Source organism: Bufo gargarizans, chromosome 3, assembly GCF_014858855.1.
Source record: "Bufo gargarizans isolate SCDJY-AF-19 chromosome 3, ASM1485885v1, whole genome shotgun sequence".
Taxonomy (NCBI): domain Eukaryota; kingdom Metazoa; phylum Chordata; class Amphibia; order Anura; family Bufonidae; genus Bufo; species Bufo gargarizans.
In genome coordinates, this window is record NC_058082.1 from 290,948,068 (window position 1) to 290,962,314 (window position 14,247).

At 42.3% G+C, this 14,247-nt stretch overlaps 1 protein-coding gene across 7 annotated transcripts in view; it reads right to left on the reverse strand.

Annotated features, from left to right (window-relative positions):
- Positions 1–4,896: 4,896 nt before the first annotated feature.
- Positions 4,897–14,247, reverse strand: part of CLTC (clathrin heavy chain) — an 84,564-nt gene continuing 75,213 nt past the window's right edge. For 3 of the 7 annotated variants that reach the window (XM_044286316.1, XM_044286318.1, XM_044286315.1), the window contains 3 exons: positions 11,459–11,479; positions 8,201–8,276; positions 4,897–6,163 (listed from right to left, as the gene is read on the reverse strand). In XM_044286316.1, the coding sequence (XP_044142251.1) occupies positions 6,039–6,163; positions 8,201–8,276; positions 11,459–11,479 (222 nt within the window). In that variant the 3' untranslated portion in view covers positions 4,897–6,038. Of the gene's footprint in view, positions 6,164–8,200; positions 8,277–8,355; positions 9,412–11,458; positions 11,480–14,247 lie in introns of those variants that run through there. The other 4 variants (XM_044286319.1, XM_044286317.1, XM_044286320.1 and 1 more) reach the window with 3 other exon arrangements.

Below are 14,247 nucleotides of genomic sequence, written 5' to 3' on the forward strand. Positions count from 1 at the left end.
TGTTTTAATCATGCCTATAATAAGGACATATCTCTAGACAACAGGAAGTGTCAGCTTTATATGAGACTTCAAGAGCAGTGTGAAAACTGCAAGATACCAGTGTATATTTATTTTAATATATAAGGCTACTTTCACACTCACGTTTTGTGCGGATCCGTCTTGTATCTGCAGAGACGGATCCACACGAATAATGCAAATGCTTGTATCTGTTAACGGATCCGTTTGCATTATTAATTTAAAAAAAGTCTAAGTCAAAACGGATCCGTCTTGACTTACATTGAAAGTCAATGGGGAACGGATCCGTTTTCAATTGCACCATATTGTGTCAGTGAAAAAAAGATCCGTGCCCATTGACTTACATTGTAAGTCTAGACGGATCCGTTAGGCTCTGCGTAGTCAGACGGTCACAAAAATGCTGCAAGCTGCGTTTTAGTGACAGTCTGTAAAGCGCAACGAGTTGAATTTCCCCCATTATTATTCTCAATTTAAAAAAGAGCTTGAATGCTTTGAATTGAGCTGGATGGGCAGAAATGTACTTTACAAAAATGCTTATCCTTTTTCATATTTTATATTTCCTAAGGATTGCGGTTTATAAAACTAAAACCCACATCTCATTTTCTATGATGAGTCAAATGCCACATTGTGGCATGGTGTCTATGTAACCTTACTCACTACTACACAGCCCTCTCCTCGTCCAGTTGAAACACTCGACTCATGCTCAGCGGGATAAGGCATGGCTAGACTTGGAAGCTCAGCTTTCTAGGAACTAGCTTAAAGGATAACTGTCATTTTCACTCAAAATTCAATTTTAATATATGTTGTTGATGAGTGGTGATAATCCATAATCACTAATTATTGTGCTCACATACCACTTGTTTAATAGGATTCCGTCCATAGCAACCGCTCCTCACAAGACTTCTTTCTATCTTCTCAAGATGCCTGCCAATGCCCTTGGTTCATTCACACGTCCTTATGTATTTTGCGGATCCGCAAAACACGGACACCGGCAATGTGCGTTCCGCATTTTGCAGACCCCACATCGCCGGCACTCTCATAGAAAATTGAAGACAAGAATAGGACATGTTTTTTTTTTGCGGAACGAAAGTACAGATCCGCAAATGCAGACAGCACATTCTGGCCCCATTGAAAATGAATTGGTCCCCAGCTGTTCCGCAAAATTGCGGAACAGATGCGGACGTGTGAATGGACCCTTACCCTGAGGCTAAGACCTCCCCTCCCTAACTACCCACCTCACCCCAACCAATCGGCTTTCTTCAGACTTAAACACGCCCTCTTCCTCCTGAGTAGTTGATCGCGAATATTCTAATTGCAAATTTTTATCGAGAATATTCTAATCGTGAATTTTTATCGAGAATGTCGGCACTATCCCGGTCCGACGGGATTGCACATGTAGAGTTCGGGACTGTCCACTACTACGTCCTCCGTCTTCAGTATATAGAAGATAGGAGACGGAGGACACCTAGCAACGCTGTTTTAGCTGCACCACTGAAATGCCTGGGGGAGGAAAGAACATGCTGTCATTACTAGGTAATTCAATACCTATACAAAAGTACTAACTAGAGAACTAAGGTAAACTTAAATCAATCCAATTACATAAAAAAAATTGTTACCCTTTAAAATCACTTCTCATCCATCTTCCTCCTCTCCTGTTTCCCCTCGTACAGTTTATGCCTCTATTAGCTTAAAAAATATAAAAAACTAATAGCATTTTGGCTATAGAAACCCTGTTTTTCACCAGTTATTAAATAAAAACAACCTTTATTTGTGTTCAGGTGACATGTAGCAATTACAGTGCCCTAAATAGTTGTGCTTTAAAATGACATATCCACTCTGCTACTATATAGTTGTATCAATATAGTATTTGGGGGATTTTTGTAGGTCTGGTGCTGGATTTTTCTCATTTACTGATGTATTGTCTTCAAACACCCTTAATTTAATGAATGGTCTGTAAGAGATCACTAAGCGTAATGGCCTATAAAAAGTCCTATAAGTTGGGCCAGTAAAGACGGTTTTTAGATTATTATTATTAAAGCGCCATTCATTCCATAGCGCTGTACATATGAGAAGAGGTATACATACATAATACAGACAATTGCACTAATCATAAACAAGATGACTTACAAACTGGTACAGAAGGAGAGAGGGCCCTGCCCGTGAGGTCCTACAATCTACATGGTATGGGAGAAGGACACAGTAGGTGCGGGTGAAGTTGGTCGTGGCGGTATAGAGGCAGCAGGGTCACTGGTTGTAGGCTTGTCTGAAGGTGTTTTTTTTTTAAGGTTTCTTTTGAAGGATTCCACTGTAGGTGAGAGTCTGATATGTTGGGGTAGCGAGTTCCAGAGTATGGGGGATGCATGGGAGAAATCTTGGAGTCGATTGTGGGAAGAGGCGATAAGAGGAGAGAAAGAGGTTCTGTGAGGATCGGAGAGTGGGTGTGGGGGTGTATCGGGAAAAGTAGCTCAGATGTAGGGAGGAAACAGGTTATGGACGGCCTTGTATGTATTTGTTAGTACTTTGAAGTGAATTCGCTGGGCAATGGGGAGCCAGTGAAGGGATTGGCAGAAGGGAGAGGCAGAAGAGTAATAGGGTGAGAGGTGGATTAGTCGGGCAGCAGAGTTGAGGATAGATTGGAGGGGTGCGAGAGTGTTAGATGGAAGGCCACAGAGGAGAGTGTTGCAGTAGTCTAGGCGGGAGATGATGAGGGCATGTACAAGCATTTTTGCAGATTCAAAGTTAAGGAAAGCACGGATGCGGGAGATGTTTTTGAGTTGGAGGCGGCAGGTGGTGGAAAGGGCTTGGATGTGCGGTCTGAAGGAGAGGGCAGAATCCAAGGTCACTCCAAGGCAGCAGACTTGGTTGACCGGGGAGAGTGTGCAGCCATCGAATGTGATAGATAGGTCTGTTGGGGGAGGGGGTGGTTGAGCAAGATGGGGGATTGTGTAGCCATTGAGCGTGATAGATAGGTCTGTTGGGGGGGTTGAGCAAGGGGGAAAGATGATGAATTCTGCTTTATCCATGTTAAGTTTTAAAAAGCGAAAGGCGAAGAAGGATGATATAGAAGATAGACATTGTGGGATTCTTGATAGTAAGGTGGTGATGTCTGGACCAGAGAGGTAGATTTGTGTGTCCCGTCAGCATAGGAGTGATACTGAAAGCCATGGGACTATGAGCTGTCCCAGGCCAAAAAAGTGTAGAAAGAGAAGAGCAGGGGTCCTAGGACAACCAACACAGAGGGAATGAGACAAGGAGGTGGTGCAGGAGTGGGAGACACTAAACGTCTGGTCCAGGAGAGGGCCAGGTCAGTGATGCCAAAAGATGAGAGTTTGCAACAGAAGGGAGTGGTCAACAGTGTCGAAGGCAGAGGACAGGTCAAGGAGAAGGAGGAGGACAGAGTATTGTTTCTTGGTTTTAGCTGTCAGTAGGTCATTGGTGACTTTAGTGAGGGCAGTCTCGGGTGGTGGGGTCAGAAGCCAGATTGTAGGCGGTCAAAGAGGGAGCAGGAGGAGAGGTGAGAGGACAGTTCTGAATGGACATGTTGTTCAAGTAGCTTTGAGGCATACGGAAGAAGTGATATGGGGCGATAACTGGACAAAGAAGATGGGTCATGTGAAGGCTTTTTGAGGATGGGTGTAATGGTAGCATGTTTAAAAGCAGAGGGGAAGACACCAGAGGTTAGTGATAGGTTGAAGAGATGAGTTAGGGCTGGGATAAACACTGTGGTGAGGTTAGGGATGAGGTGGGATGGGATTGGGTCAAGTGCACAGGTGGTGAGATGTGATCTGGAGAGTAGAGTGGAGAGTTTTTCTCCTGTAATGGTGGAGAAGCGGGTTTTGGGAGAAGAGGACTGAGCAGTTGTGTAGAGGAGGTCTGTGCGGACTGTGTAGTGAAGCTCTCTCTTAGGTTGACTAATTTAGATAACTAATAGTTTATATATAATTGCGTATTAAAGGCCCTAGAATTTGTTAGTGATTATATTTGTAATATTAGGGAGTTCAGACTACTGTTGTCAGTGATGGCAGCTAGACCCAACTTCCTTGCATTCAACTAAGAATTTTGCTGTATATCCCACAATCAGTAAATACTTAAATTGAGAAGTGACTTTCACAGACTGCAGCTCAGATTATATTTCAGCTGGCTAATAAGTAGCAATTAAATTCTCACTGACAGTGCTCCATAGGAACTAAGTAACATGCCCATAGACTCCAATGCTAATGTACTTCCATTATAGAGGTGGTCATTAGTACAGTAGGACCGAGGAACGGCGAATTCAGTACTTCCTGGTTTTAGTCTGCAAATGGCGCATGCTGTGCTGTGACTTGCACACAGCGCAAGCACATTGGCTCACTCTGTGAACTCAGACTGTGTGACATCGGATCACAGCACAGCGCGCAGGAGCGACAGCTGGAATAGGATGGGTGAGTATTTATTTTTGGTCTGATTTGAGGTCTGATTAACATTAGGGGGTCTGATTGTAGCTCTGAGCTGAGGTCTGATTATCACTGGGGGGCTGACTGAGGATTGACACCAAATATATTTTTTCTTATTTTCCCTCCTCTAAAACCTAGGTGTGCCTTATAGAAAAAATATGGTATATAAATGTGGCATCATTGTAATCGTACGGACCTGGAGAATGACGGTAGCAGGTCAGTTTTACAAAAACAAAACCCATAAAACTGAGGCGGAATTGTGTGCAAATAAGTACATTAGAAAGTACAACTTGTCCCGCAAAAAAAGCAAGTCCTCATACAGCTGACGTGAAAAATAAAAAGGTTATGGCTGTGAGAAAGCATGGGGTATAAAAAATTAAGACTAAAAAAAGAAGAAGTTGTGTGGGAATTAAAGACACAAATCAAAACTCGTATTGTATAATATGTCCACAGTTCAGTATTTTTATTTCATTTACTTATTTTTTTCTTTTAAATCTGTCATCTCAAATTGCACAAACAAAACCGAACAGCATTGATAGATGTTGTTGCTTAAAGTCTCTCCTCTGTACACTCAAAACAGTGACCTAAGAACACCACAATATCCAACATACACGAACCTCAGGGAGCAGGAGAAGGGTACACAGACTGGATTTATGGTGCCTTCTTTGTTCCTGAATGAAATGGTCCCACAAAAAAAGCACAGGATACAGCACGACATAGGGCCATCTGTTCATCATGGAGTGAGCTACACACACTAGCATTATCTATATGCGCAACTGAATATTCCCTTACGTGACGGATGGTTTTTTTTCTTTTCCTTTTACGTAGAGTCGTCTTGTATGTTGCTAAAATTAACAGAGTCACACAACAAGTGGTATAGAATATGTAGATTAGTGTTCTTTTGTCATCGGCAGTCTTGCATGTGGAAATAGAAACAATTTCTTTTTTTCTTCAGAATATACAAGTAGATTTATATGCATTTAGATAAGACAGTACATACGCTGCTTACATACATCAATTCTGAGAGTCAATATTAACTTTTTCTAACGCTAAGAGTGCAAATCAGATTCTTCACGACAGACTGTTAGCATTGTTAACCCCCTCGCTACCAGTGTCTCTACAACATTTTGTTTTTGTTTTACATCATGTATTGCAGGTCCTCTAAGGGGTTGAGAGTTGTATTAATTTCTCTAAGAGCTGAAGCAGCCGCACCATATGAAGCCCCAACTACTGGAGGGGTTACAAGCAACTCAGTTAGAAAAGAAAAAAAAAAAAAAAAGGGGGGGGGGGGACAAAACCAGAAATAAAATAAAAACAAACAAACCACAATGCCAAATAAAAAATAAAAAAAAGCCTGCTTAAAAGAAAGCAACTAACATACAAGATTGCAATTTTTGTAGATTACGGAATGTGAAGAAAAATAATTAAGGGAGGTATGATCCAAATACACTGTAAAAAATAAATTGTCCTTCATGACAATAGGGAGCCAATTTCTGCAGCTTTTCCCTGCTATGAGACAGTAGGCGGAAGAGGGACGGTGGAGTTTCAGTAAGAAAATAGCCCAGGTTCAAAGATTCCAACCCTTTTCTTTTACATGCTATATCCAAATCCTGGCTGGGGCTGCCCATAGGCAGGTGCAGTATAACCATAGCCAAATGAAGCTTGTGGAGGTACTGCAACACTGGGTCCCGCTGTCAGCATTAACTGGGGCTGACCTAGGGAAAAGAAATAAGACACAGAGGTTAGAGCATACAAAAAACAAAACAAAAAAAACTCAAAGCTCATGAAGGAACATTTTATTTCCAGTAAAATAGAAATCACTCTGCTGACCAGGTTTCCTAGGTTACAGCAACTGAAAAGAGGAAGCCTCTATCATGTTTAAAGAAGTTTTCCCAGCCATAGATACTGATGACCAATCCTTAAAGGGGTTGTCCAGCCTTAGGTCATCAATATCAGATCGACCGGGGTCCAACACCTGGACCCCTGCTGATCAGCTGTTTGACGAGATGGTGGCGCAAACACCCCTTCCTCATCTTGACACTGTGCATCTTCTCCTGTGGACCGGTGGCATTCACTTGAATGGAGCGGGTACTTTTATTACACAGCACTTCTGAGACAAAGTGCAGTGTAATGAAAATAAAGAGGCGCACACACGGAGCTCCGCCTTCTCTTCAAACACCTGATCAGAAGGGGTGCAGTTAGTCGGACCCACACCAATCAGATATTGATTACCTATCCTGAAGATAGGTAATCAATATTAACGGCTGGACATCCACTTATCAGATTGATGGTGGTCAGACACCCAAGGACCTCCACTGATCAGTTTTCAGCAGCCACTGGAAATAACAAAAAACTAACAAACACAGAGCAGGAAGCACAGCTCCATTCTCTGTGTTGTGACTGTGTTGGACTACTGCAGCTCAGCCTCACACTCTGCTCAGCCCCATCTGTGAACAGCTGCATGGTGGGGGTGCCAGGTGTCAATAACTATAACCTGGAAAACCATTTTAAGGCCAGACTCAGACTATAGAGTTCAAGGAGAGAAATGCGCAGAGTTTGGCAGTATGAGTTCCCGTCCTGACCTGTGCTCCTCTGACAGAATGGCACTGCATTATAATGTTTTATAAGTGTCTGTGTCCCTGTTAGACTGAATTACACCGATAGCATTAGGTCAATGCAATCCAATAGAATGCAGGTCTAGCAGAATTATAAATCATTATAATGCTGTGCGATCCTATCAGAGAAGCAGAAATCAGAAAGGGAACTCGCATTGCCACATGCTGCGTGTTTCTCACACTGAACTCGCTTGTGTGTGCTTGGTCTAATGGAGTGGAAATGATCAATATCTATTGGGGGGGGGGGGTCTGGATAGGAGGCAGTCAAAGTTGTATTAAGCCACTATTAGACAGGCAGATTATGCAAGTAACTGTCAGGAAGCAAGCAGAAGTTCGTATTACATGCAACAATCTCCTTCTCAATATGGGGAAAAGTGATAACTAAATGCCATCGCTCGTCCCCATACTGAATCATTGTTTGCAAGCAGATCTGCCAACGACAAGCAATGATTTTTAAACCTGTTGAAAGACTGGGATTGCCCGATGAACGAGCATTTGTTCATTCATTGGTTATTCGACAGCAGTATTACACTGCCAGATCGTTAACAATGATCGTAAGCGATGATCTGGCAAAGTATCTGCCAGTCTAATAGACCCTTTACAGTCTATGGTCTTGCCTCACTGCTACAAAGATAAACCCCGTTTCACACTTGTGATGTGGCTTTCTGGTTTTGAGATCCAGCAGAGGATCTCAAAACCAGGCCAAAACGGATGAGTTTTGTGCCCATTCATTGACAATGGTTAAAAACAAACAAAAAAAAAACAAAAAACGATCAAGATGCATCCCGTTCCATTTTGCTGCATTTTTGGACTGGACACAAAACCGACGCAAGCTGTGATTTTGTGTCCAGTCTGCGGAACTGAACAAACCAGATCCGGCATGAAAAATCAATGTAAGTCTATGGTGCCAGATCGTTTTATTTTCTGTTAGCTAAAAAACTGGATCTGCTGCCCATTGACTTTCGGTCAAAACAGATGCATTTGGATGTATTGAATGGCACGGATCTGTTTTATTCCAGTTTTGAGATCCTCTGTTGGATCTCAAAGCCGGAATTAACGACGCAAGTGTCTAAAGCAAATAACTGTAGGCTGTATAGTAACATGCAAAGAAGGAAATGTCATGAATAGTAAAATTACCATAGACAATAGGCTGCGTTTCTGTAGCTTGTTCCTCCTCTTTTCTAAGGGATTCAGAGGCATCCAGTTTGTCAACCTTTTAAACGGTACAGAAAAGGATGTTAATAAATTACATGATCCCCAAATGATATGAGAATCCTAGAGTGCTGAAAACTAAAAACGTGGAAAAGCCTTAATATTCAGAAAGATTTATATCTAATATATAAAAAGGCTACATATTACGCCACCCGCAAAATGGAGCCTGGATTTAATATCAGCAGTCACTTGAAATATGCACATTAGAGAAACATCAATTATTGTTTAATATAAGCACCTATAGAACGACTCGTGTAGATATTTCCAAGCAACACAGCTTTAAAATGAAGCAATGACATCACGGGGAACATGGTCTTCATATAGTCGCTCCAAAACAATTTTTAATAAATAACATTTTTTAGGACTTCTATGTCTCGTGTTCCACTGGACTCAAGACAACAATGGGAATCTATTGTGAGTAAGATATGAGATTACAGGAAAGGACATCCTGATGACTTGCAAGAAGGAAAATTCAAGCAATGCTCAAACAAACATGCAGGTCATTCACATTAGTTCCAGTCACAGAGTCTAACACTGAATATTAAAAGGTGCAGAAAAAGGGTTAAAACAAAGGTGTAATGTATATAGGTATAAAATGTCCCCTGACCTCCTTTATAGCCAACATTCTTCATTCTGTCTGATCATCCCTCATATGTCCTCCTCTGTGATCCACAACATGAAGCTAAAGTGCCCAGATACAAATTCACTTTAAGAGTTAATATATGGGGCTTGCTTTTGTGAGGCGTGCTGGGATTTCGAATACATCTTCCTAGACGCCTGACGGCAGAAGAGTACTGAAAGCCTCTGAACATAACAGCCTGGAAGACACCACCTAAACAATTTGTGCGTGTGGTCCTGCTCTTCGTGCAGGCAAGGCATTGCCACAAATGCAATGATGCGGTATTATGGTGTTAATCATGCCATATAACCACTAAGTGGAAGACAAAAAGCCCCAAAAAGGCAAAAAACACTATTTCTAGACCCATAACAGGCGGGTATGCAGACAATAAAAGCTGAGGTACAAACACTTCCACATGCTCCTTGCCCGCCTATGAATAAGGGGCTTTAAAGGTCACATTCGGGATATGGAGTCTTCAATACCTACATACTGCTAGTCATTTAAAATATGCAATCCACTATGAAAGAAACATATATGAGAAGAAATAAAACACAATTGTGACTACCAACATCGTATCCTTTGATACTTTGTTTTTCTCAGAAATTTGGAAAATTGGGATTTGTCACATTTTCCCCCAAACTGGAGGTGGATTCAAAAGCATTTAAACGGGTTGTGTCATTATTAACACTTATGCCCTGTCCTGGGGATATAAAATAAGTACTTCATATCAGGAGAACAGGGGGTCCAGAAGTGCCTCTGAACTGCCCCATGAGAAGAGTGGTGGTGCTCATGGGCATTCACTTCTATGGGATTGCTGCTGTAGAAGTGAATGGAGCAGAGGACGGACATAAACAAAGTTTTATTCTCATGGGGCACTTTCTTGTGATCACTGGGGGTCTCAGCAATCACTTATCCCCTGTCCTGTGGATAGGAAATAAGTGTTATTACATCCCCTTTAAAGATCTATTCCTAGGTAACCATCTTTACAGCGATATTCGAATACAGGTGCGTTCATGTTACTTTAGCCCATGACGACTTTCAGATGGCCACTGAACGCTAATTGGGAGTAGGAGCAGCACATATAACTGGTGGTAATAGTAGGGAGAAAAGGCATAAAAGCATTGGACTGCAACCATTTGGGCTTACAGGGATGCCACTTGCTCAGTCTACTCTGTTTTCGCACCTCGTGTCATCCATGTAAACGTCAAGACAGAACGGCTATGAAAGGCTTTTCCACAGAAGCAGCACATTGCAAGGTAAAAAGAACTCCTCTGGAAACATGCATTGAACGCCATTGGTGCGTGAAGTGTAAAATGTGTGCATGAAAAGAAACGGCAACAGAACTGAAGCAAGGAGTGGATTCTGGGGGGAAAAAAAAAAAAATATGGAGGTTGCCATACAGGCTCCTGACAAAGACAGCCAACAGCAATGATTGCGCTATCATTTGAAAAACGTGGTGGTAAAAGGCTGGATTTCTTCATGCTGTGCTTTCATAGTGTAACACTACTGCAGTTCAATTACCGGTTTGGTTTTCACACAAACACACTCACACAGATTTCTCTCAAGGGTCAGGCACAGAAGGACATTCCCCTGCTGTATTTCCGGAGTCCAGGAGATCATTCCTATGGCGTCAGGCCGTTTGCCAAAGAAACTACAAAATGCATTAACAGGATTTTTGCAATATAGTTTTACGGGAACCCCAAAGTAATTATATTGGAAGGGGCGCAGAACAAATGGCCACCATCCTTTTTTTTTTTTTTTTTTTGCTCCCCCCCTCCCCCTAATTTATATATAATGAATGTACTTTGGCAATGGACGCTGACACCATACGATCTGGACCAGTGAGGGGAAGGAAAAAAACAATAAACCACAGCAAGAGAGTCACTTCTGTGACTTTAGTTTTGGCTATTGTCAGAAAATCAGTAAAGAAAAAAAAAAAAAAAGATCAGGAACTGGATCACAGTTTTATCAAATAATAAAAAAAAAAAGGATAAATCTGAAGGATGCACATAAGTTATATTTCGGAAAAAATGACTGTACTTGAATATAATATAAAAAATGGACAATACTATGCTACTATTTAACACTGGGGGCTTCTTATGTTAAATGTAAGTCTCTAGGCATTGACTACACGCTTGTTGATAAAGCCGTACATAACCTGTATCCCTAGGTAGGTTTGTCAGCGAAGGACTGCGCCATCTGGTGGTGTGCGATTAAACTACACACGGCATATGTATCACATCCTTCAGAATTATGAGACCAATGACCAGGTTTACATTAGTAACTGTGAACCAATACCTTGTATCTTCCTGAGATTAGCCGATTAGTATCAAAACACTAGAAACAACCTAAATCTAACTATTTTAGTTCTAGTATTTTAGGCCTGCAGAGGCTTTAGTGAGTGTTTTTTGAGGGGGAGGGTGGGGGGGGGGTGGAAGGAGGACAGCAGCAGCAAACGTAGTAATTGTAGTAGTAAAAGAAAGGAGGCGGTGTGGGAAACGCATGCAGATTCTTTAGACTTAGTCTTCCAGGTTTACAGATGGAAAACAAGAATCAACTTTCACCTTTTCCTTTATTGCATCAACCTGCAAAGGAATTCAGAGGGTGCAGCTTAGAAAATCAAATTTCACATTGAGCATAACAAAAAGGAAGAATAAGCAAAGAAAAAATAAATGAAAAAATAAATAAATTAAAATTTAAGGCCGTTAGAGAGAATGAAAACAAAGAAATCAAAGGAAATGTGTCAAGGAGAGGAAACAGGCATGGGTTCCATTGTGTCTGGGTTTCTGTAGTGGATTTGATGCATAAATCCAAATCGGTAGCCTAGCAATATACCATTACAGGTGGCATGGGTACAGTAGAAAACAAAGTGGTGCATAGGTAGATCGCCCCCCTGTAAAACAGTTATAGAAATGCATTGTGGTTGCTAAGTAGATAACGTGCCTTCCTGACAGGTAAGACATCATTATGGAGGAAACAGGACCTTAAAGGGGTTCTCCGGAACTGTAGCCTGTTCAGTACTTAAATAATCATAAGCAAAGACCTTGGTGACTGCACTTGAAAGATCTACCTGCATGACATCCAAGACTCGACGTAAGATGTGTGCGTTCTTTGCTTGGAGTTGGACTGCAGCAACTAACAATCCCTTAAATTTCGGATACAATCCATCTGTCAGGCCTTGCTACTAGAAATACTTGCAGATCACCGTTTCAGATTGGCCCTTTTTTCACTAATAGGAAATCTAGAGTGAGGTTGAATATAAACCAAATGCCAGGCTGCTGCCACAGTCTCTGTAGCTTTGAAAGATTGTTGGTCCAACCCTCGCCAATACAAAATCCTGTCGGTACCCTTGTTAACAGTGTATACACTCAGCACTACACGTCAACTGCTATAGACATTTATCTTTCCCACCAAACAAGTGATCGCACAGAATCGCACAAGGAAGCATGGATAGGGTCCTCCTGGCGTGTGCATGTATTACTTTATTTGATGACCTAGATCTTTGCACTATAAGGCTTTATTCACGCGTCCGTGAGATACCGGACTGGCATCCTGCTTAGTGCAGGAGCGCACGGCAACATTGTTTGCCATGACGCCGTGCGCTATAGATCATACGAGTGTAATACTGTACTGCGGTGGCGGCACAAAGTACACAGCGTTATAGCAACCAATGACGCCGTGCGCTCCTGCACTAAACAGGATGCCAGTCCGGTATTTCACGGACGTGTGAATGAAGCCTAACTGTGCCAGCCAAATAGGATGACACTATATAAATATAACTGCATGTTCCAAGTATTCCATGGTTAAAGGGACCAGTCGCAACCTCCCAACAATGGCAGCTGAGTTCTCCTGGCTGTAAGTGCCATTCCACAAATTCTGTGCTGACAGAAACGGCTTCTGATATGCCACGGAGTCCATGCAAGGGGGCAGACCTCGTGCCAATTTTCAATAAGGAGTTAACCACTGTGCTCTGCTCCTGTCCAATCAATGCAGAAAGTGTCACAGTATTGCGATACTCGATACCATGCGAAAAAAATAAAAACACCCAAAAAAGTTGCGTGCATTCCGCATTTTATGGAACGTCCGGCCCATAATAGAACAGTCCGATCCTATTTTTTGGGGGGACAACGTGACCCCCAAAAATTTAATAAATGGCGAATCGCGCAGTTTTTGTCATTTTTTTTTCTTTTACAGTTATCACCACATAATAGATTTTTTTATTTTTTTTTAACAGTTTAAGGGTCCATTCACACGTCCGTTTTTTCTTTCCTGATCTGTTCCGTTTTTTCAGGAACAGATCAGGACCAGATCTGGACCCATTCATTTTCAATGGGTCCTGGAAAAAATCGGACAGCACAATGTGTGCTGTCCGTTTCCGTTGTTCCGTTCCGCATGTCCGTTTAAATATAAAACATGTCCTATTCTTGTCCTGAAAAATCGGATCCTGGTACAATACAAAGTCAATGGATCCGCAAAAAACGGATGACATTCGGATGTCATTCCGTATGTCATCCGTTTTTTGCGGATTCCGTTCCTGGAAACACATAACAAATTTTTTTATTTTTTATTTCTTTTTTCAATTTTTTTTCAAAGAAATCCAAACAACTTTATTTGATTATTGAAATGTATACATGCTCCCGTTTTTTGCGGATCCGCAAAAAACGGATGACATACGGATGACATACGGAAACATTTTCAGGAACAACGGATCCGCAAAAAACGGACCGTTTTTCAGGATGAAAAAAAACAGGACGTGTGAATGGACCCCAAGTACTATTTCCCCCCTTTGGGGTAGAACCTGGGATCTTTTCATCCCTTGTCCTATTCGCCCTCATAGAGCACTGCGCCACTGGACAGGGGAAGGCCCTGCACTGCACCACCAATAATAATTAACATTTAATATACAAATACAGCCGGCGGAAGAAACACATTGCCGGCACCCGACCTCTGACAGGGCGCTGCGATCAACGGCAGTTAACCCCTGTGCTGCACACCTGAGGGGTTAATTGCCGCAGATCACAGCACCCTGTCAGGGGTCGGGTGTCGGCAATGTGTTTCTGCCGCCGGCTGTATTTGTAATGTATTAAACGTTAGTTATCATTGGTGTTGCAGTGGCCACAACCCCTCCCCTCCTCTGCGCTCTCACTAATGGCAGCAGCAGCAGCACAGGGGGAGGGAGAGACCGCTTCCTTCTCCCTGTGCTGCTGAGGGAACATGGCCACGCTGAGAGCAGCTCGCTCATGTTCTCCAATACTGGGCTGTGCAGTAGCACAGCCTAGAATCGATAAAAGGCAAATCCCGGTATCAGTATCGATACCGGGCTAAAAGTATCGATTGGGTATCGAAAGTTTTA